Source organism: Pseudorasbora parva, chromosome 7 (assembly GCF_024679245.1).
Source record: "Pseudorasbora parva isolate DD20220531a chromosome 7, ASM2467924v1, whole genome shotgun sequence".
Lineage (NCBI taxonomy): Eukaryota > Metazoa > Chordata > Actinopteri > Cypriniformes > Gobionidae > Pseudorasbora > Pseudorasbora parva.
The window spans coordinates 11,866,762-11,891,383 of record NC_090178.1 but is presented as its reverse complement, the minus strand read 5'-3'; the positions used below and the strand labels follow the sequence as shown (position 1 = coordinate 11,891,383).

Below are 24,622 nucleotides of genomic sequence, written 5' to 3'. Positions count from 1 at the left end.
ATGGAAATCAGCAATGCAATCTGTCTGCATATAAAAGCAACCTCACATGCAATCTAGTCTATAACTGGTAACCATCTAAACCATTCAAGGCTATTAAGAATATAAACAACTTAAATAATGATAATTTAACAAAATCTGTAATTTGTTCTCTTTGACAGAAATATGTAAAGCAAAAAGCAACAGTTCAAGTCAGCGCTAAGTGCAGTCTGATCATATTCCATACAACTATATGGGCCCTATTTTGAGTCTGAGTGCATGGTCTGAAGTGCAGGTGCAGGTACACACTTAAGGTGTGTCCGAATCAAATTTTGCTATAGTTTAAAGATGCAAAATACGGTTGGTGCATGGTTCAAAAGGGTTGTGCCTAGTCTCTTAATGAGTCATGGATGTAACGTGCAATATACCAATCAGAGTCTCATCTCCCATTCCCTTTAAAAGCCATGGCAGATTCGCTATTTACATGGCGGAAAGACTGAATGCTTCTCCAGAAAGGAATTCTTTTATTTTTACTTGCAAGATATAAACTCAAAATTGACACTTTTTTTTGTTTATCACAGTTTTGAATTTTCCGTCAGAATTGTAATATAAATTTGCAATTATGAGTTATAAAGTCTTTGGGAGCAATATAAACTAAATGGGTGAGAAAAAAGTATGAATTGTGAGAGAACTTGTATTGGTTTAAATGTTGTCTATGTAAAATGTTATTGCTTTAAATATTATTTCTCGTTGTAACTGTAGACATGCCCCTATGAACTGCATATGTAAATATTATGTAGATCTATGATTTACATCAAATTCATGCTTTAATTGTTGCAGGTTTCATCAGTCCAACATGTCCATGTAATGGCTTGCAATCATAAACATCTGTGTTTAATGTCTAAGTTTCCTAGGTAAAAATTGTATATGAACATCCTCTGATGTCATGTTTTCCACTGGAAAGTTCGGAAATAATTTTGATACACAAATTCCCGAGATGGACATGCCATAAATTTAAACATGGTGGAAGAGAGAACTATTGCTGTGACAGGTTTATTAGTCCCCACCCATCCAAAATAACTAGATCCTCTTGTCAATATCTAGTCACCTTTTTTTATATAGCGCTTTTTACAATGCCGGTTGTTTCAAAGCAGCTTCACAGTGTCAAACTGAAAAATAATGCAACAGAATGTAGTACATATTTACATATACAATATGCCCGCAATATGCTTCAAATTATTACTCATATGTTTTATACACAGCAAAAATAGCCTGCATTTGATTCCTGTTCATTCCGACAACAAAGCACTTAAATGCAACAAGCTCGCAATCACTACTTCTGAAGTGGGAATTATGAAATATCCGAAAGCAAGTTTAAGGCAGCATAACTTCAAAAGGGAAGAAGGAAGGCCACACACCTCCCTTCTTAAAGGATTAGTTCACTTTTAAATAAACTTTTGCTGATTATTTACTCACCCCCATATCATCCAAGATGTCCATTTTCTTTCTTTCTTCAGTCAAAGAGAAATTAAGGTTTTTGATGAAAAAATTTCAGAATTTTACTCATTTACTCACTTATAATAGACTTCAGTGGGCACCAGTTTAAAGGGCTTTAAACGATACCAGACGATGAATAAGAGTCTTATCTAGCGAAACGATCAGTAATTTAAAAAAAAAAAGTATAAGCACAAATGCTCTCCTTACTCTGTTCTGTGATGCGCGTTCATGATGTCACGTAATGCGCAATTATGTTGAAAAGGTAACCCTTGAGGCTTGACGTAAGCAGAGGTACCGAGTCAGTGTGTGCGTCTCAATCAGATCCCTAGTTCAGTAGTCAGGGCACTGATTAGGACAAGTCAATGGGCTGACTCCCTGATCAGTGCCCTGACTACTGAACTAGGGAGCTGATCGAGACACACCCAGTGTTTATAAATGTGTAGAAGGAGGACCATATAGACATATTTAAATGTCTTTGTGTCAGTTTATTGTTTAAAATGTTTTTACGAACACTTGGTATCGTTTAAAGCTGCACTAAAACCGGTGCTCACTAAAGTCCATTATATGGAGAAAAAATAATGGAATGTTTTCATCAAAAACCTTCATTTCTTTTCGACTGAAGAAAGAAAGACATGGAAATTCTTGGAAGACATGGGGGTGAGTAAATTATCAGCAAAAGTTTATTTAAAAGTGAACTAATCCTTTAACCATCTTTTTTGCATCCAAAGGCACAACAAGAGATTTGTTCTATTATTCCATGGATCTTGTCTATTTTTCCTCCACTTGTTACCGCTGTTTTTCTGCTACCACAATGCGCTCGCAACTGCAGTGACATAACTGTGATGTTTCAAATGGGCCATAGCTTAATTTTATACTCTCCTGTTCAAGAAAGGTAAAACATCCATTAAACATGCTAAACATCTGTGCACAAAAACAAGCAAAAAAAGTACTATGGCTGTCAATCTATTTAAGTATTTGCGCATAATTCATTTCACATTTTATCAATGCCATATTTATTGTCAATGCCATAAATTCCTTTTTTTTTCATAAAGGCAAATATGACATGATCCCCACTGAATAATCCTTTGTTAAAGTGTATAAAAAAGGTAGACTCAGCATTCCACTCGTACACAAAAAAAGATTTGATATTTCTGAAGCTACATCAAATCAAAAAGCACTGAAAATCTACACATTTGAATGCATTAATTCAATAATAAAACACTTTTTTCCCAAAGTGCTGAAGAGCCTTTCAGTCAGATTAGAGTAGAAATATTGATGTGTAAAAAGTAGACAAGTTTCACCCAAGAGCAGCTACATCAAATTACAAACACAGCACATGCACTTCTAAGCTTCTCATAAGCTGCCGTCTGCCAGAAAAATGAAATGCTTATGAAAATCTAAAACTAATTTAAAGTGGATCCATATATTTATTTATTTATTTGTTAGTGTAAGTTCACACATTCAATTCCTACAGCAAGTGTTGATAAACCATAATTTACCTTCAGTATTCTTTCATGGTCTCCACTACAGAGCGAGTTAAGGGATGTCTTGAAGGTATTCCACATGGGGTTGAGGTTATTCATGACGGTCTGTGAGCAGAGGGGAGCAAGCAATTCAGTGATGGTGAAGCACTATCACAGGGAGATCTTCCAGACAAATGGTTGTCCTACCTCTGTTCTGTGCACTAGCTGCTGAGTGTTGTCATCATTTACCCTGTAGATCTCTAAAAATGGATCTGACTTGCTGAAAAAATCCTGAGGGAGTAACAGAAGCACAGAGATCAGTTGACAACAACAAACATAGGCCATAAAGTGATTCTGGAGAGAATGGTAAAGTTTTTATAGCTTACACTATTTCGACAGTCCACTTTAGACAACTGCTAACTATAAGTAACTACATGTCAACTAACTCTTATTAGAGTATTAGTAGACTGTCAGGTTAGAGCTAGGTTCAGTAGTATACGTTAAATTGCAACGTTCCTTATATTCAGTAAAAAAAAGTGTTTGCAGATATTAAACAGACAGTCTTAGGGCAATATTTGAACAACTTATCTTAAGACAATATTTGGCTGAAATGGAACTATTTGAACATCTGGAATCTGAGGGTGCAAAAACCAAAAAATCTAAATATTGTGAAAATTGCCAAAATTAAGTCCTTAGCAATGCATAAATTTGATGTCTGATTTTTCATTATTGTTATTGTCTAGTTATGCACATCTGCACTAGAGTGACGTTAGCCATGATCAGCTCCGGTAGCCACGTCGCAGCCGTTACCCCTTATTTAAACCCAATTTCTAATTCTGCATAGAGTGTACGCCTTAGCTACACCGTGGGCTGTGTTCCACGCAACAACAACGCGCTTACCTTTGAGTTGAACTTTTTGACAAAACTCATTGGCAGGCCTTGTATTTCACACCTTGGCTTTCAGTGGATTCCTACCTGAATTAATCCACCTCTTCATAAAATCATCATGAAGCCACGGCTATAGAAACCATCAATATTATACAGAAACGACGTATAACAGGGCATTGCATCTCTCATGAAGGGGAAAGTATTTACAGGATTAAAAACTGAAATTACATTGGTTAGAGGTTCTGAATTTCAGTTTCAATTACTTTTCGATAAATCTCCCAGCTATAAGTCAGATGCTAATAAAAACACAGTAAAATGTTAGAGTAGGCTTTTGCCAGTGGCAATAAGTTAAATATACCAGAGAATTGCAAAGTAATTGAATCATTTGAATCATTGAAAGTCATTAGGTGTCATTCATTAATAATTGCGTGAATTCTTTCATATTTGTACTCACTGGAGAACTTCTCACGAATAATCTCCACCTTTGTTTTTAAAAAAAAAAAGGTTTAATGTAGGTAAATGTGGACTTTTCATTGTTTTCAGTCATGTGACTGAAAACCGCCATAGAACTGCAGCACAACCATGTCAAATTTCCATCCTAAAACAAAAATATGTGAACTAAACGCATGTTTTGGGCACTTATGATCCATATACAGGACCTAACTAACAGTATTCCCTTCACTAAAAACAGCGAGACGTTTTTAAAATGCTTAATGTAAAAAACACAATAGGGCATTTCACCAATAAGGATTCAATTAAGCAAAGTTTGACACTAATCTATTTGTTGATATGGGTTTTATTTTAAATAGAGTTGTTGCACCACTTAATATTAAACTAATTAATTACGCAGTAAACCCGTTATAGAGCAGATCAAGCAGCAGACGGAGTTGAACCGACGACAGGCTAAAGAATCCTTATTAGTGCAACCCACCCTTAAAGTGCATTAATGTATAACAGTGATATTAAAAAATCTAATTCTGTTTACACCTTTTTGTAGCCTGACAAGCCAGACCCACATCAAGATGTTTGGTCTGGAAACTCACCATTGACAGGGCTCGATCCGAGGGGCGGGATAAACGGTTGTCTTTCAAACTCCCTCTGCATGCCATGCACGCAACTCGATATCGCTACAACCAACCAGAGCAACGAAGGTGAAGCAGAGCTCGTTGACAGATTAAACTTTCGCCTATCCGGTCGGCAAAACTCAGAACACATTTCCCCTTCTTAAGAATGACTTCAGTGCCATTCTTTGTTATATTCTCAGAGAAAAGCTTAAAGGAATAGTTCACTTTGAAATTAAATTTTGATATGTTTTAGCTTACCTCATGGACATCCGAGATAGGAGTATTTGTTTCCCCAGTAGTTTCAATTTTGATCATTTTAGGTCAAACCGTTCTTGTCTGTGCCTCACATAAGGCAGGTCTATGGTCCCCACCTCAAAGAGCATACACAGAGAAGTCCAAATTAAACAATCCCCCATCGTAAGTACACACTGATGGCCTAAGACACGAAACAAGCATTTATATCGTTTTAACCTCTTGTACACCACTACGTCCAACTGATCCAAGTCGTGCGTTTCCTGTTGTGACATTCGCGCGTTGGCTTTAGACTGCGCAAGCGGTTTGACCTAACCGCAACGGTTTGACCTAAAATTATCAAAATTGAAACTACTGGGGAAACAAATACTCCTACATCTCGGATGCCCATGAGGTAAGCTAAAACATATCAAAATATAATTTTAAAGTGAACTATCCCTTTAACTCCAAGTCTTCCAGAGTCGTGGTCAAACCTGATTCAAAAGAACGGCGTTCGCCAGTTTCTGTGTTTACTAGAAGCACGCGTACGCGCTACCCTAACAAGGTTAGTCATTTGCACAAAACACACCCAAACCATCTCCATATTAGGACTTTCGCACACGCTTTGTCACGCTTGTCAAACTTGCCTCTGTTTGGTTTGCAGACATGCTCTCGCCCGGATCCTCAAGCGATGTTGTGTGCTATTCTCAACAGTTCTTACAATAAACACTTTTTATACAGACATATATATATATATAATATCTGAATTATTGAGAAACCTCACAGCTGAAGCTATAATTCAACTTTTCTTATGATCGATTGTATTTAAGATTAAATTAAATTGTATTATTTAATAATTTTATATATTGATTATATAATCAAAATTTAGGATGAAATATAACATCTTAACGCTATTATAAAGCCATGCAGAGTAAGAATTATTTTTGCCTGTGTGGTTTCAGTTGTTCCTATATTTTTTCGTAAATGTAAAAAATAAAATCTTTTGTGAAATGTTCTTAAAGGGATCCCCTGGTGTTGACACTTGAATGGCTTAATATAACAAATTATGTATCTTACTGAAATATGAAGTAGAAACCCCATGAAAGATTTACGTTATCTAAAAAATAGATTTTATATTTGGACTATGGGCAGTGCCATTTTGTTTGCGGTCTAGGTTGATGACGTAAATGGTTGCACATTGCACTCGGCAATCAGCTGGCGCTACCCATAGCTATTTTTACCAAAACGCAACTCGAAAATTGTTTCAGTGTTAAACTAAGCCAATGAATTGCTTTGTAATTGTACTTAAAAACACACTCAAACATACATGTGCACACAAACTCACCTACACAAAGTCACAAACAGATGGGCGGGCGGGCACACACACACCTGTCTCAATCGAGGTGTTTGGGCTGCTCAGTCTCCACGACAAGGGCTGAATCCGAAATCGACCCCTTATACCCTGAAATAGGGCATTATTTGAAGGGACAGCATTCAGTCTCAACCCAGCTAACAATTTTAGGTTATAAGAACGTTTCCCTAACGTTCCCATTAAGTTCTAAAAACGTTTTTGAACGTTCTAGGAACGTTGAAATGTCCAGTTTGTGGAACGTTGTATTAACGTTCTCATTAGGTTCTAAGAACGTTAAAAAACGTTCTTATAAGGGTGTGGAGTATGATCAAATAAAATATTCCTGTTTTCTCCTTTAATGTACTTGCTTTTGTTTATTGACATCTTATACTTTCTTAAAAAAAGCTAAAACCACTTTTATAATTGACTTTTATATTTATATTACATTTATATTTAATACATAATTAGTTTACTAGATTTTTCTTCTGATTGTAAAAAAATAAATATATACTCGAAAATAGCATTTAAGTGTCATTAAGTTGTCTCTGGATATACAAATTATGTATCTGAAGTTTGAGAAAAAAGCTGTATGACTAATTTGTAATGACTAATACTTTTTTAATGTAGTAACGTTTTTAAAACGTTCCACTAACAATGTAAGAAAAACGTTTTATAGGTAACGTTTTTAGAACGTTACTCAACAGCAAATAACGTTGGCACAACGTTCTAATAACGTTACTGCAAGAACGTTTTTTGATAACTTTGAGAGAACTTTTAGAGAACGTTAGCCAACGTTCTGAGAACGTTCCCTGTTAGCTGGGAAGTTGCACCGCAATAACTAGTGTACATGTACCTGCAGACAATGTACACACAAGCTGTCCGACTTCACGCGCTCGTTTTCATTCACTCCTTCAAGTTGTATTAGTGAACTAAAGTAGGAAATGTTATTCGTGTCTTAACGATAAAAGTTTAAAGATTGAGGTTTTAATTCACTGAGCTTGTGCTCAAACTAATGCACGAACCAACATCCCATGCATCATCCATGTGCATCATCACCAAAACATCCTGCCTCTCTTCCTCTTGCTCCCCTATCCCATGGTCCTATCCCTAGATAGTTCCCTCTGCTGGTCACACTAGGTATTACAGTTAATCTACTGCATCAACCGTACTGTCTTTGATATCAACACAGGGAATAGTGAATAAGGGTGATGTGTGCGCGCACGTAGTGAGGGTGTGTGTATGTGTGTATCCTCGCCGATCTGTTGGGGTGTGTGTGAGTCTGTGTGAGAGAGAGTTTGTGTGCGCATGTATGTTCGAGTGTGTTTTAAGTACAACTACAAAGCAATTATTTGTTTTGTTTTTTTAACTCTGAAACAATTTTCGAGTTGCGTTGTGGTAAAAATAGCTACGGGTAGCGCCAGCTGAGAGCAACCATTCTACCTCATCAACCTAGAACGCAAACAAAATGGCGCCGCCCATAGTCCAAATATAAAATCGATTTTTTATTTTCATGGGTTTTCTACTACACATTTCAGTAAGATACATCATTTATGTTATATTAAGCCATACAAGTCTCGGTAACACCAGGGGATCCTTTTTTAAAGCTACACTGTGTAACTTTTTTAGTTTATTCTTAGCTTAAAACACTTAGTTCTTTCAAAAATATATGTGCTCATTAATGTATATTTACTTTTTTCAAGTAATAAAGTATTCTCGTAAGTTTATAATATGCCATTAAAAATACATATGGGTGAGGGGTTCAAATGCCAGTGTCATGACAAATCCTGCCCCCCTGGTGAAATCGGGTCCGCCCGTAGCGGTTTTAAATGCCTAATCAAAAGTTGTTATACCTGGTTCTGGACAAGCAATTGTTTAAAAATAAACTATGAAATCATTGCCATACTAAGTACACACATACACACACAAAACATTTATTTGAAATATGTAATTGATTGCTATAATAGGAGCAAAAACATGTTCTGAATTATTTCAACTGATAAACTAAGTACCAATACAAAATCATGATATACAGTCCCTGACAAAAGTCTTGTCGCTTATCTATTTTCTAGAAATACCTGATATTAACCTGACTTTTAATTAATCAATTGGTGTTAGAAATAGCTCATATGAAAAGCTAAAACCCTCCCAAATGATGTTTAATGCACTGAAATAAATAATTTTCCCAGAAAAAATATTTATCATTTAATCAAGACAGAAAGGTCAAATTTTGGCAAGACAAAAGTTTTGTCGCCTATACAGAAATTGAACAAATTTACTGCAAATACAAAAATATGTTAGCAAATTAAGTTGTGGTGCTGTGAGATCCAAATTTAATATCTTGTATGACTTCCATGAGCTTGAAGGACTGCATCCATGCGGTTTGGCAAGGATTCATACAATTTATTGATGAAGTCATCAGGAATAGCTAAGAAAGCAGTCTTGCATCCCTCCCAGAGTTCATCAATATTCTTTGGTTTCGTCTTCCATGCGTCCTCTTTCATCCTACCCCACATATGCTCAATGATGTTCATGTCTGGTGACTGGGCTGGCCAATCCTGGAGCATCTTGATCTTCCTCGCCTTGAGGAACTTTGATGTGGAGATGGAAGTATGCGATGGAGCACCGTCCTGCTGCAGAATTTGGCCTCTTTTATGGTTGGGAATATAAGAGGTAGCTAAGATTTCTTGGTATTTTAGACTATTGATGTTGCCTTTCACCCTGCAGATCTCTCGCACACCCCCATACTGGATGTAACCCCAGACCATGATTTTTCCGCCACCAAACTTCACTGTTTTCTGGGTGAATCTCGGATCCATTCGGACACCAGTAGGTCTCCTGCAATATTTGCGGCGACTGTGGTGTAATTCAACAGAAGATTCCTCTGAAAAATCCACCTTCTGCCACTTTTCCAGCGTCCATCCTTTTAGCAGGCTGTGGGCCTTGGCAAATGCCACACGGGTTTTTCAATTGTCTTTTGTTTAGTGCTAGCTTCTGGGCACTGATTCGACCATGGAGGCCATTTCGAGACAGAATCCGACAAACTGTTCTGGTTGACACAGGGACTTCAGGTGACCAGGTCTCGCGGAGCTCTGCTGCAGTGGAAAATGGGCTGGCCTTGGATTTTCGAGCCAACAAATCCTCTCGAGCAGTTGTCTTGCGGGGTCTGCCTGACCTGGGCTTGTCAAAAACGTCTCCAGTCTCTTCAAATCTTTTTTTTGTCCTCTGTACTTGACGCATTGACACATTGAAGGTGTCTGCCACATCAGCAGTGGATCTGGTCTTCAGCCTCTTGATAATCAAAACTTTAGTCTATGGGTGAATCTTAGGCATGTTTGCAGAGGTCTAGTTGCAGTTGATGTGAAGGTCTAGCGTACTGGGGTTCTTTTTATACACACTTGAGACCTAATTGATCCATTATTAGTCACAGGTGAAGCTCATATGACAAGGTGACAACACTTATGTCTTTGCAAAAATTGACTCAATGGGCTTTACCAAGCTGTGAATATTAGAATACTTTTTGAAAGTTTAGTTTTTCACTGAAACATTATCACAAAAGCTGGTGGGATTACTTGGGATTTCTTGTAAAAAAAACTTGATTAGAAATATATTTCAGCTGGACTTTAGGTCAATTTGTACACAAGCGACAAGACTGTTGTCAGGGACTGTAGTAATGTACCTATAATGTAAATAATAAAGAATACAAAAAAAACAGCAATATACAGAACAGGTGCAAAAAATAAATGGATTATATACAAGATATGCTTGTATATATCTTATATACGTTATATACTACTATATATGAAACTTATGATTTGTAAGACATTAAAGACTATTTTAACACAATTTAAACAGCAATAATTAAAATGCGATTTTGTATGAATTGTAATCAGGCTCTGAACAGATTACCCATTAAAAGTTCGTTCAGCCAATAGAACAATAGAATTGCTCTGGGGTCCTATAAGCGGACACAATTTCACAGGGGGACAGGATTTGTCATGACACCGGTGGCCATGTTGCCCCTTCATCATTAAAGTACATTAGCCAAAGAGGGACATACCTGTAAATTCAAGCTTCGCCTTTCACGTTTTAACATTTGATGGCACTCATGGACAAGGTCAAACTGGAAGCCATGTTAATCTTGGACTAAATTGGTCACCGTAGGAGTTAAAACAAAATCGGAATTGAGAGGAACAGAAACTAATATTCACTGGATTGTCATATACCTTTTCACCGCTAGATAGGGGAAAATATAACACAGTGTAGCTTTTCGTCTCGGTTACGTATATGTAACCCTCGTTCCCTGAAGGAAGGGAATGGAGACGTTACGTCAGTACTGACGAAATGGGGGTTTTGTTTATAAACAGCGTTGCATTGCAGTCATGCATTTATGTTACTTGCTGAGGAGCCGAGGCCGACCGCCCGACCATACCTGCAGTACAGGACAATGTTCCATGGGGACGTAACGTCTCCTTTCTCTTCCTTCAGGGAACGAGGGTTACATACGTAACAGAGACGTTCCCTTTCAGTCAGTACACTACGATTTACGTCAGTACTGACGAAATGGGGGTCCCAGTCTAATCACGCCACAGTGGCTGTCTTCCAGCATCTTGGGCTGACCTGTGCACCCTGCCTCGGAGTTTAACATGATGAGGGACCGGCTCAGCTACCAAGGTACTCTGGGAGGCATATCCCACTTGGAGAAATGCAATCACAACGCCTACCCTAGGGAGGACTTAGGAATACACGTATGACCCACGTATGGGATGCATACGGAAGAACCTGGAGTATCCAGCCTCAGGTGGAAAAGTTTTTTAACCCCAGGGGTGGCAAGGTTCTTGCCAAGGGAAGACACACGCTCAAGGAGACTTACCGTGGAATACACACAGGGCACCTAGCCTGACACGAGAGCTGGGACCATTCAGGCATGCACTCTGGTGCCAGCATCAACAGTGCTGGAGGAACTCAGGGCCTACGGAGAGGCTCACCTGAGCGAATATAAGTGCACGTATCCGGTCTATTTAGGAGGGGAATGGCGAATGTGTTCAATGTCGCCCAGCCTGCAGCTCTACAGATGTCTGTCAGCGAGGCGCCACCCGCTAATGCTCAAGAGGCAGCTACCAGCGGGAATAGTACCAGCAGCAATGGGAGGAGTCGTGGGAGGCAAACAAATCTCTCTGTGTGTCGCCGAACTGGTCCCATATCAGCTGAACCGCTTGGGGATGGCCGCCATTCCCCTGGCAGAGGCTGAAACCACGGCAGCTCATCGGCTGCACGGTTCAGTTCCCCGAGGAGATAAATGGCACAAAGCGCCCTCAGATGCTTCTGACTCCTGGGACTCCTGCTTCTGGGATCATGCAAACTGAATCGCACAGCCGAGCCTGATGGTGCGGGCGAGCCAGTTGGACAGCTTGGGGAGCGCTAGCCAGGCCCCCAAAAACTGGATCATGCGAGCCACAGGCGTACCCAGTGTGGGGTAGCGAAGCAGAATGACCGGCCCAGACCCGGGAGGCATGGAAGCGGCCCGGATAGTGGGTGGGGTCGAGTTCCGCGCCCTGCCAATAATCGTGGAAAGACAACGGGGACTTCCACGACCTCAAGACCTCTTCATGCACCTCCGGGAAAAAAGGCACTGCCGGCCGGTTGGCGCTTGGCGCGGGCTGCCGCTAGATACCAATCATACAGTCTCAAGCGCTCGGGACTTGGCAGAGGATTCCACTCGAGCCCGAGGCTCTCGGCCGCTCGGATTAGCATGGCTGTCAGCTCCGGATCAGACTCAGGCAATGCCGACACTCGTGAGGGAATCCTCATCTCCGGAGGAATCTAGCCCGCCTTGTGATGCGGCGATCGATATAGCATCGCCCCCGTCGGCGCCCGAAATGAAACGCGGGGCCCAGGACGGGAAACACCAGCGCTAACATCTGGTAGCGCAACGGGTTGCAGTACCGAAGAGGGGGTGTGGCCCGAGGAATACTCGTCAGGTTGGCCCACACCGACACCCTCAGATTACCACGTAAGGAGACAGTAGATCGGGTGTGGTAGAGGGGACTCTCGCTCCAGAACAGAGATTGTACTGCAAAAACTGACATACTGTAGTACTGGTACTGACATAACTCGTAGTGTACTGACTGAAAGGGAACAATAATTTCAAATTTGTCTGTACTCATGCATAATTGAGACCCAGTGTCTCATTCATCACGACTTGTTTTGTTATTGGATTAAACAGCAAATGATGCATAACTACTTTTAAATAAAGAGAGAAAAATCATCACATATGAATGAGCACATATTTGACTTAAAATGGAAAAAAAGAAACAGTCCTATCCATGTTGTCAATATATATATAAACTATTAATTGATTGAATTTACAGAAAAGGTATTATATTGTGATTTCTTATGGGTGAGGAACCACATTAGCGTGAGTCATTAATTACATAAATTTCATTTTTGGATGAACTAACCCTTTAAGGATGGGGGAATGAATCAGCATAAGCAAGTTTTCAGAGAATTTTGACAGCCTGGGTCTCTGATCTCTCTACCAGTCTAGAAGCTTAATCAAAGTTTTAATAACTCAAATGCTGAGGATGTGATTTTCACTGAAGAAAAATGAAAAATGACTTTCCTGTTCTACTGTAGCAGGATTTAGTGTACCCTCATTGTTCACTGGTCATTGGCATGTTAAAACGGTCAAGCTATCATTGCTGGGGTTTCATAATATAAAATGGGATGGGTTGGGTTGGGTTACCTAGCATGCGTTAGCATCCATACCGCCACTTTACAAAAGTCCTCTGTTTATAATTGTGATATTGCTTGGTGCAGCGTCTCCGTTTCTGCTTGCTGTGCTTCCCCATGATTTCAGGTTGGTTTTTTTTCTGTTTTAAGAGGCATTCTCGTCAATGGAATGATTTATTTATTACTGTGAGTTTGTGTAGTTTTAGTAGTTTGTAAGGTAACAAATAGCTGCATGTTGATATTGTGAGTGACCATGCATAGTACCATGTTCTGAACCTCTCTTGGTATGCTGTTTAATGTTTGACAGGTTGATTGCACGTCCAAGGGTTTCATTGATTTATAATTTATTATTTATTATGTGTGTGGGTGTATTGTTATTGTAACTCTAGGCCCAGTGTATTTCTCGCCGGGGAATGCGAGCTGAATTATAAATTGTGGGCGTTCTTTGGTTGTTTTGTTTCTCAAATGTGCGGGTGATTGTGGCCTAGGTTGTTCTTCATTTTTTTTAGGTTTCTTTCATTGTTTGTATTTGGAAATGTAATCGTTATTATAGAAGTAGTTTTCTTTTCCTCTTTTTATACCTTTGTATATTTATGCATTGAATGCACCGTCAATTATTTAGCTGACAGTCGTTTATTAGGGTAATCCAGAATCATAATCTAAAATAGGGTCAAAACCACAGGGCAAACAATAACACGGCAGAAAAACACAGGCAACCAGGCAGGCCTAACATGCTAAAATGCTAATTCGCTTGTGTTTTGGCCTACAAAGTGATGCCATGTTGCCAGCACATTATCGTGGTCACGCCCGGATAACAGAAAATGGGCAGAGAGGTGGGATGTGGGTGGAGCTTATGTGACGCAATAACTAACAGACAGCGGATAAATGGCTATCCACCTGTCACTCAAAGTAACCACGCCCTTAATTATGAAGAACTTTAAGGCTTTATATAATGTAAACGAATGAGTTTACGAAAAAATTCACCACCTCACAATTGTCATGAAAGTGCAAAATGTATTGACCATAAATTTGACCCAGGCTGTAAATATGTTTGTTTTTTTACTGTAAAGTTGGGAATTTTAACATGTGGCTCAATGAGATTCTGCTCCCTTCTGGAGCCTGTCTCTAGTAGACAGTTGATGAATTGCAGCTTAAGTTACTTCCATATTGGCTTCAGCCGAAACTGGGGGAGGTTGTCGCTTGTGGGAAATCAAGGGAGTCCGGAGGAGTGCCCTCTACTGGAGATAATGGGCACTCCAGCTGGTGATTGTGATAGGTAGTTTGTGTATTATTATTATTATTACATTATCTACATTTTCTTTTGTATCAAGAGGAGTAGCGAAGCTGTATAGCAGGAGGGTTTGGCCGTGCTTAATAAGTTGGAGTGAACTCACCGGTAGTGTTGTCAAAAGTACTGACTACTGACTTCGGCAATGATCAATGCTTCAAAAACATGTTGCAAATGGACATATTTGATGCGCATAATCTAGTGCTTACAAAGATACGCACAAGAGCATTTAAAAGAAGGTGGATATATAAGGGATCTCCTGATAGACGCATGCTTTCAAACACTTTCATGTGTAATGTATCAGTGCTCAAAGGGCATGTCAGAGGGAAATGCTTGTATCGTCACATTTGTAATATTTCAGTACCGACTTGGTACATAATACCGTGAAGTACCACAAGTGTATGTGTTATGTAAGTGTGCGGTGAGAATTGAGGGCTGCAGCAGCAGGCCATCTCCTTCCTTTTCCTTTGTATCCCTTTTGTATTTTTTTTTTTTTGTATATTGAAATTATGGTTTTGTGTAATGTTTGTTTTGATCCTTTTTTTGTGTGTGTGAATATCGAGTACCTTTGCACGATTAATGTATTTATTGATCTTTTTGAATCAATTTTTTATACTTTAACAAAGTTAGCCCATCTTTCGAGCATTAGTTAGAGTTTCTGGTGTCTTCCTATCATTTTCTCCATTACCTGATGGCCCTGCTGCCACACTACCCTTAGACATCTTGTCAAGAAGCAGTATGAGACGCTCTGTGTGAAACTGAGACACTCCTGTGGATCATTTGTTATGCTTGTTTTAATCCCTCTTATTAATTTTAGTCCCATGTAATTACCCTGCTGACAAGAGTTGATTCTCTCTCTCTCTCTCTCTCTCTCTCTCTCTCTCTCTCTCTCTCTCTCTCTCTCTCTCTCTCTGTGCTTTTTTTCTTCAAATGTCTGACTGCATTTTCGAGTATGGGGACTTGTTGAAGGCTGAAGTTTGTTTTTAACAGCATCACTGATCATTTCTGTCTGATCTCAACAGTTTGAGCAGCTCATTTCATATTCCTCCAAGAGGCTGTTATTGAAGGATTGGGGGAACTGTATTTGACACGTGATATGAGCAAACACAAGTCTTAATGCAAGAGAGCAGAAAACTGCTCAGCTGCAAAAGCTCAGTATGGAAGCTTGTTTTCACCACGGAATGAAAAATAAAAAAGGTAATTGTGACAAAAGGAAAATCACGGACAAAGGACATTATTTCCTTAACCATTTGAAAGTTTGGAGTCAGTAAGATGTTTTATGTTTTTGAAAGAAAACTCTAATGCTCCCCAAGGCTGCATTTATTAAGTACTCCAGAACAGTAATATTGTGAAATATTGTATATATTTTAACATGCAATTTACTCCTGTGATGGCAAATACTCTCATCTTCAGTCACATCATTCTTCAGAAATCATTCTAATATGTATCTAATAATATTTTGTTCTCAGGAAACATTTTTCTATTTTTATCAATGTTGAAAACAGTTATAAAATGTATAGTTAATAGTTTTGTGAAAACTGTAATACAATTTTTCAGGATTGTTTTAATGCATAGAAAGTTCAAATGAACAGCATTTATTTTAAATAGAGCTATTTTGTAACATTATAAATTAAATAAACAGCATTACTGACCCCAAAACTCTTGGGTTAAGTGGACCTCAGAAAAATATTTATGATATGATCCTTTAAAAAGCATCATCACAAGGCTCAGAATTAATTACACATAAAACTGATTCTTCTTGTTACATAAGATCACTTATGTAATATTAAACATATGCACAGGAGGTCTTCCTACCTTATCATCCAGCTTCCTCGCACTGAATGAGAGTTCAACATAATCGTTATTTCCTGTCAGCTCCTCAGCGGTGATCTGGAGAGATTGAGAATGATGAATTCTTTTCAGCAGAAGAGAAAACTGAATCAGAAGTTAATAATAAGAACTGACATTTGTTTTATAGATCTGTTTTCTCTCACCCACAGAGATTTGCATGTTCTAACTGTTGCTGCTGTGTTCTGTCAATTTGCATTAACAAGCTCCTCTGGGTATTTTCTACATGTTTTGTTTTATAGCCCACCTTCAATACCACACCTGACTGTTTTGGAATATTCTTGTGTACATAGAGAATTTGCGGTTGTTTGCATGTGTTCAGTAGTAGCATTGATAATTCTAAGCACATCTGCTATATAAAGTGCAACGCTTTTAAAGGTTAGACCATAAAATGCTTGCATAAGGCCATTTGCTGGTGTTGTGCACTGCTGGGTGTTTGCATAAGTAGAGCGTGTGAGAAAGCAACCAGATAAATTTGGGATTTGGGAAAGTGCTCACCGTAATAGACGATTTCCCAACTGTGTTGCCCTGTTTAAGCAGGGCCTTGGTGAATTTTCTCTGGGAGATGATCTATTTGGAAAGAAATAAGATATATTAAGTCGGTCGGAGGCTGTCTTGTTTTGATGCTGCTTTTGATGGACGGAACACTGAAAAAAACACAATTATGTACAAAGCAGCAGCACATAATAACACCTAGGGGAGAATTTGGCATGTAAGCTTAGTTCATAATTACACTAAGAAGTCTTATCCACTCCAGATAAATGCTTCATTATTAGTTGTTAAATATTTATAAATAGGAGGGAGTGTTTTTGGATTTATTTCCCCTAGAAACTGCACGCGCGAGCATCAACACCTCGCTCGCTCTCGCTCTTATTAAACGCAGATCACTTCAACAATTATCCTCTCTGCTTCCCCCTCCAACCAAAACAGACTGAACTAAAACAAACAACCCAGCTCCCCGGAGAGAAAACCAGACCTAGAAAGTGGTTTTGATACAAAAAGATAAATGCATTTGTTGGAAACTCAGAAGTGAAGACTAGGAGAACTTGGGTATATCTTTCGGGCAGGCATTCCTCTTTATTGAGAAACACACGTGCCGTCTGTGGCTGCAGTCGTCCAAGTCTAATTCTAAACAGTATACATTGTAATTTATCCATATTTCAGGGGGAGGGATTAACACAGTAGAGAAGGAGGCAATCTAAACAAAGGAATGCAAATGTTGTATAGGTAAACGGATCCACCCCAGAGATTTCAGTGTCACCAGTCCTAATTCTATCAGCATAACAGTGCCAATCAGATGCATAGATGCAAATCTAATCACTCTGACAATGTTGCCTATAGATCAGGAAGTGCATAAAGACAAAAGACTGATTAGCTTGATCTCGTTAGAATGTAGTCAATCTGTACCCAATCTGTAAAGCATTATGTAACTGGTTATATACTATTACATTGGAACTTTATAACAATTTATAAATTTGTAATCCCACACATTATTTGAACAAAATTAATATTGGCATCCGTTATAAGATTCTAGCCAATTCTTTACTGAGAAACTGCAACTCTTAACCATCTGGTGGAAGCTCATGTGTCTGGTTTTCCATTTGCTCAAACTGCTGATAAGAGAGTAGCATAGCCCATCTAGGCCGGCATTCCCCCCGCACTGAGTCAGTTACACAGACATCTCACGTTTCACAATTCAATCAGCTGTAAAATGTCCGGAAATGCTCTTAACGGTTGTTGGTGTGATTATTTAATTAGGAGGCTTCGTCTGATTTGGGCACAGTGCCGGCTCTTCCCCGACTGTGTACAATCAATGATCACATAGAGATCCTGTTGCAAAAATGAGCATTGCTAAGCTAAACATGAAAAGCCATAATTCGCTTGAATTTCTATGCATATTACGATATACAGATGGTTGCTCACTTGGCCCAGAGTGCACTCAACGGCTCCCAGGCAGTCCGCCTCTTTCATGCCATTATGACTGCTGCTGATGTCGTAGAGCTCGTAGCGTAGTCGTTGTACCTCTTCGAAGTAAAAGTCCAGGGTGAAGACCTTAGAAAAAGTGGGGTTTATACAACTCCGAATCACCTCCGTCCTGTCCACCTGTAAACAGCAGAAAACAAATATCCACTTGGATTATGTTCAGAATAGCAAAAATAGTAGAAACAAAAAAATAACAATAACAATAACAATAATTCAGGTCTCCAATTGAAAATGTTCTAGTGGCTGATCACATCTAAATTGTTTGGTTGGCCAAACTGAATTTCTGTGAATTAAATTGCATCAATTCACAGAAATCCAATTTGGCCAGCTGAAAAAATTAGATGTGATCAGTCACTAGAAATTTTTCAATTGGAGATCTGAGTTGTTGTTGTTTTTTTACAGTGTATATTGCACTGAATCATGCATCCCACAATGCAATGCACTCAACTGATCCAGTGTGACTCATGATCTAGAACAGTGGTTCTCAAACTTTTGAACTCCATCATTGTCCATAGCAATATTCAAAAGCCCATGACTTTCCAAGATATCTTAAAACTTGACATAGCTAGATATCTTTCAATTAAAAATGCCCAATGGAGTTATAAGAATTTATTCATTTACAATACTCTTCCTGTCTCCGGCGCGATGACTCCGATCTTTCAAATATTCATATTCTTGTGTAATCGGTGCGCCATCCTCCATAAATCCGTCTCTTGCGTGATACCCAGAAATTTTGAATATTACGATCTAATATGATTTCTGGCCTGGAAGGTTGCCAGAATAATAATCATACACTGTTTGTTAATAGGCCAGAGGGCCAGTTTGAGTCCCCTCCCCTAAACCAACAGAGTCTGGTTTCTCCAAAGGTTTATTTTTCTCCATCATGCCCTGATGGAGTTTTGGTTCCTTGCCACTGTCGCCTTTGGCTTGCTCAGTTGGGGACACTAAAATTATGATCAATTATGATGAAGTTATTTAACTAAATATACAAATAAAATTAATTAATGAGTACTATTCTAGTTTCAAAACACAGTACAGTTGCGCTGAATTCACTGAAGTGGATGTTCAGGAAAGTCTCTCCTTAAGTTGATCAAGTTAATAGCTTTCCAGGAGGATTTCTTAGGTCAGTATTTTATCTCAGGACAATCTGCTTGATAGAGAAGTAACAAGACATTTGACAAGATACTCAGTTCCAGATTACCATGGACTCATTGACCTGGGAAGTGACCTTAAAGCACTAAACAATTAGTATTGTACACCCCCAGTCCCTTTTATGCTTATCTTACCATTAACCAGCAAAGATAACTCTAGTTGCTTTTCTAAGTGCCCTTAGCCTAATGGCCCTGATGTTGTATCATCAATCATATTTATAGTCTTCTAACTGACAAGTACTAGCTGATATAGCAAAACATTTCTGTTATAGTTCACACAGAAGATATGGTATACATTTAATAACCTGCATTATACCCTCATTAGAACTCTATAATGACCTAAAGTTAATTTTTGTACTGATGTTTTGAATAAAACCAGCAAAAATACAGAACAAAAAGGGCAAAAATCTGCGGATAAAGCCATGTCACCACCAAATCCCTGTTCCTGGAGAATGTATCTTCCTTTCACTTCACACAGGAAAAGAAAATAGTTCGTTTTATCTGGCATGCCTCAGCTGCCTAGTCATGGTTTAGTCTCAGTTGTTTAACTTTCCTGAGGCAGCTCAGAGACTCAGAATTCTGTTCAGTTTTTCATTTCAGTCTGCTGTCAAGCGCCAACCTTTCTTTCTATTGTATTTAATCATAATGTAAATGTCTATCACAATAATGAATGTCACTTCTGTGGTTTAATATGAACTGTGTAGGCTACTATATGTCCAACATGTCATTTGTGTGACATCATAAACAAAAACTTAACATGTAAGAACTTTTCCAACTTCAGCATATTCATATTCAGCATACCTCCTGATTTTAAAAGAAGCAGAAAAAACATGGCTCCAGGAGTTCATCTTTTCATTTTTTCTGTCCCTCTTGAAAAATAATTGTTCTTTATTTCTTTTACCTCACCATTAAATGGTCAGTTTGCATAACTCAGGCTACCCATTTAATTTTGCACCAACCATCTGGAGATGCCACCATTCCTCTTCATTAAGGTCTATAAATATTTGCTTGACTCTTCCAGGTGTTTGCTCTTTGTTTACAGGGGCTTCCTCGGGGCAGCTGGAGCTGCTGTACTGAAAAAGTTGCACTTTCCATCTAATCAGCATGCAACTGGGGGGAATAAACATCAGTCGGGAAGACATGGACCTCAAAGCAGCTGCTTATTTCTGCTGGTGAATATGCAAATAAATCTCAGTTATCAAAGCAAAAATAATACCGTTCTGATGACGGATAATACACATCCCTTCTCTGTCTAACTGTGTACAGGGAATATTCCAACAATGCTGTCAGTAAACATATGCTCTGTTCTACATCAGATAACATGTTAACCTCTCAGAACGCTCCTAGTGATTATTCATCAGAAAATAAGTAATTGCCTCTGTTTTGTCTATCTTGTCTATTAAATAAAGTAAACATTTAAAGAGCATGTTGAGCAAGTCAAAAACAGGTTGGAGTCACGCATGAGCTGTAAGAAGATTGTGAGAACAGTGTTAACCTTAATAATTGTTATATACTCAGATATATTGAGTAAGATTAATTAGTAATCGTTCAAATACTTCAACCATACATGTCAACCATGTCAGTTTTGGCTATACTACACAATAGCAAATTATTGGGCAATGCATTTTAAGCATATTGCATGATTTAGTGTGACTGGGTTGTACACATTAAAAAATGAACTGTTATTTTTTTTATATGTTATAGTAATGTAGAGACCTGTTAGTGTTGTTTTTTGGGCATTTAAGTAATTTCACTCGGGCGGCCATCTTTGAAACACCTCTCGGGCATGCAAGTGCAGCTTCTATCTCTTTGAATGAGGAAGCATCAAATTCTCCAAAACTGTTCGCCAATGTTCAAATTCATATTTTTTATTTTTTGGCCTGGACAAAGCCCAGACTGCTTTGTCCACTGCACGTTTCTATAGGACACAGAGCTTCTAACGGCAGCTGCAGTGACACGATGACTTTACTAATCAACGATTGGCTCTTTCATTTAGAAGGCAGAGCTTATTTAACATATTGGGTGTTGCACTTTCTCCCATATATATAAAGACTTTGCCACTAGCACACAGCAGATAAAGTCAGCTGCCAGTTTACCTTTTATTGCTTAAAGGTGTCATGAACAGGCTTATATATATATATATATATATATATATATATATATATATATATATATACTGTTGTCTGAGGTCAACTTATGACGTTTGCATGGTTTTAACATTCAAAAACATCATAATGAATAAGTAATAGGCTATTTTCTACACTGGTTTTGAGGCTCTCTCCTGAACACTCGGTTTTAATGGGTGCGAAGCCCGAAACCAAACAAAAAAAAAACAGTTGTTAATACCGTATATAAATGCACATAAAAAATGTGTTTCTCTGCTGTAGGCGTGGTGCAAGAAATTCCAACACAATCTCATGGTAATGCGTATCAATAGTACGAGTGTGAAATCTCGTGGAATGGATACGCCAAAATGAGTTTGCCGTGTATATGACACGCTCTTGGGTAGGATTAGGGTGGTGGGGTGGGCGGTTCGTACGTATAATACGCCATAAAGTGCATATCATATGCATGTGAAAAACCACATACCAAAACACAACAAGTGCATAACAAATACAAATAAATCAAAATGCTTTATACGTTCATAAGTCCAAAATATTGCAACCCGCATCTGCCCACTTTAATAACTCTATAAACTTAATTGCTTTAAGAGCCACGTCCAAGCAAAACAAAAAACGTCGCCAAATAAAAGAGCCAATCACTGAGATCATTTTTTTTTAAAGTCATCCTATCACAGCTGTCGTTAGAAGCTCCGGCTCCAGCTGCTGGAAACTGGGACTTAGGACTGCACATGCGCATTGACTGCTTATTTATGCTTTTTTAATGTTATTTTTCTTGTACACACAGAAAAAGATAATTATGGGCATTCACTCTCGTATTTAAATGTGGTTGTCACTCCTGAAACTTTACAGTGTGTACATGCCAGAAAAAAACGTTTTAAGCTTCCTTTTTCATGCTTCTTCCTTTTTTTTACATAGAAGGAATGTTCATAGCAAAGTTTAGAAAAAAGAAGTACAGATAAAATAAAATGTCAGTGTACTGCATGACCAGTGCTAATGCTGAACAAAGTGTATAATGTTTGATATAAGATATACAATTTAATGAGCAAATAAAATGCACACAAAATTGTTTAAATTAAATCAACACTTATTTTACTTAAAATTCACTAAGCAATATTTCAAAACAGAAAATGGCACAAGGGGAACTTACTGTTATTCAAAACACAATAATGGAAATAATGTCAGAATGGCAAAATATTGAACAGAACTTAATTTCATTGTTCACTGATAATAAATCAGGCTTTACGTGATTGTTCCTCAGGCAAATAAAAATGACCTGGAACCATAAAAGCGGGACCATCCCAAGCCAAGCCTTCGATTCATGGATCATCCATCACTCTACAATACACATCAACAAGCATCCCACATGACAATTTCAAGAATGTCTGGACAAGCCAGCTTTTCAGAAAAGACGTGTGTCCTCTCAGCCTTAGAAAAGTCCTTCTATGCCTGCATAAACAGGGGCCTGAGTGTATCTCTAGACTGGACTGACAGTCTTTTGGCAGTGAGGGGCAGAGCAGTCAACACCTAGACAGCAGAGCTCTGGAGATACAAATAAATATTCAAGACACCACTGCTGGAAAGGCTTCTTGTCCTTCAGTTATGCTTCAAAGGCCAGCTGCTCAAACGGTAATATATGGCAGTGTGTTGATGATACAATTATGGTTTAAGGCAATTGAAAAAACGTGATACCATTTTTCAGGATTGATTATTTGATAAACAATCTTTCAGGACTATTTGATGAACAGGAAGTTCAAATGTAAGTCTTTATTGTTACTTTTAATCAATATATAACATTTCCATTAATTCTGTTTAAACCATGCGGCAACCTCCCCCAGTTTCTGTTGAAGCCAATACGAATAAATTGCAATATAATAAAATAAACTGCCATTCATCGACTGGCCACTAGAGACAGGAGAGCAGAAGGGAGCAGAATCTAATTGAGCCCCATGTTAAATTGGCCAACTTTACAGCAAAAAAAAAAAAAATTACAGCCTGGTACAAATTGTGGTTTTGGTCAGTACGGATAATTTTGGCCATCATGACAACTGTGAGGGGGGTACATTTTTTTATATATATAACTCATTCGTTTACACAAAGCCTTAAAGTTCTGCATAATTAAGGGTGTGGCCACTTTGAGTGACAGGTGGATAGCCATTTATCCGCTGTCTGTTAGTCATCGTGTCACCTAAGCTCCGCCCATATCTCGCCTCTTTGCCCATTTTCTGTGACTCGCGATAACGCGCTGGCAAGATGACAACGGCCAGCTCGTCTCTACCTTACGCTTATGAACTGCTCTTCAGAATCCTATGGGTGACATCACGGACACTATGTCCATATTTTTTTTACAGTCTATGGTTAAAACTAATTCTTCAGCTGTTTAAATTATAATTTTTATTAAATTATAATTTTTACAGTCATTGTAATCTTTTGTCCTGGCAACAAAGTTGTAATATTGAATATAACTTTAAACAGAAAAGGTTGATATGAGGATTGAGTACTTTAACGTTTTATTAATCAGCCCCATTCCATTGCAAGTGCTTCACTGTAAAGAAAAAAGACAAAAAAAATGTGTATGTTAAAATCAACATTTCACCAAAGTTGCTGAGTTTAACTTCCACTAAACCTGGAATATTCCTTTAAAGGGGGGGTGAAATGCTGTTTCATGCATACTGATCTTTTTACACTGTTAAAGACTTGGAATCCCATACTAAACATAGACAAAGTTTCAAAAGTTAAGGTGGACGTTTGATGGGAGTATTTCTTTGTCAAAAATACTACTTCCGGTTAGTCATAAGTTTCGGCAAGTTTTTTGAGATCATGCGTCCCCTTTGACGTTAATGGGGGCGGAATTTCCTTGTATGGGCCGTACGGACAATTCTACCGGAAGAGCGTGAGAGAGAGAGAGGGAGAGAGCGAAAGTAACAGGCTACGCCCATCAAAGCGCTGGCTTGTAGGATGCTGCAAAGGTGATGTGCACATAACAATGTCACCAAAAAAGTGCGTTTTTGGTTGCCAGACCAAGACAGTCCT

At 38.6% G+C, this 24,622-nt stretch overlaps 2 protein-coding genes across 3 annotated transcripts in view; one reads left to right on the top strand and one right to left on the bottom strand.

Annotated features, from left to right (window-relative positions):
• Positions 1-24,622, bottom strand: part of cpne4a (copine IVa) — a 95,409-nt gene that overhangs the window by 35,278 nt on the left and 35,509 nt on the right. For both annotated transcript variants that reach the window (XR_010906397.1, XM_067448158.1), the window contains exons 3-7: positions 18,259-18,438; positions 16,834-16,905; positions 16,303-16,377; positions 3,144-3,227; positions 2,973-3,062 (exon numbers count right to left, since the gene is read on the bottom strand). Coding sequence is in view for 1 of the 2 variants with exons in the window: in XM_067448158.1 (XP_067304259.1) it covers positions 2,973-3,062; positions 3,144-3,227; positions 16,303-16,377; positions 16,834-16,905; positions 18,259-18,438 (501 nt within the window). In the remaining variant the exon portion in view is untranslated. The remainder of the gene's footprint in view (positions 1-2,972; positions 3,063-3,143; positions 3,228-16,302; positions 16,378-16,833; positions 16,906-18,258; positions 18,439-24,622) is intronic.
• The window catches only part of si:dkey-11p23.7 (V-set and Ig domain-containing protein), an 83,037-nt gene continuing 63,922 nt past the window's right edge, over positions 5,508-24,622 (top strand). Inside the window, exon 1 of the mRNA XM_067448159.1 lies at positions 5,508-5,534. Coding sequence (XP_067304260.1) covers positions 5,524-5,534 — 11 coding nt within the window. The 5' untranslated portion in view covers positions 5,508-5,523. The remainder of the gene's footprint in view (positions 5,535-24,622) is intronic.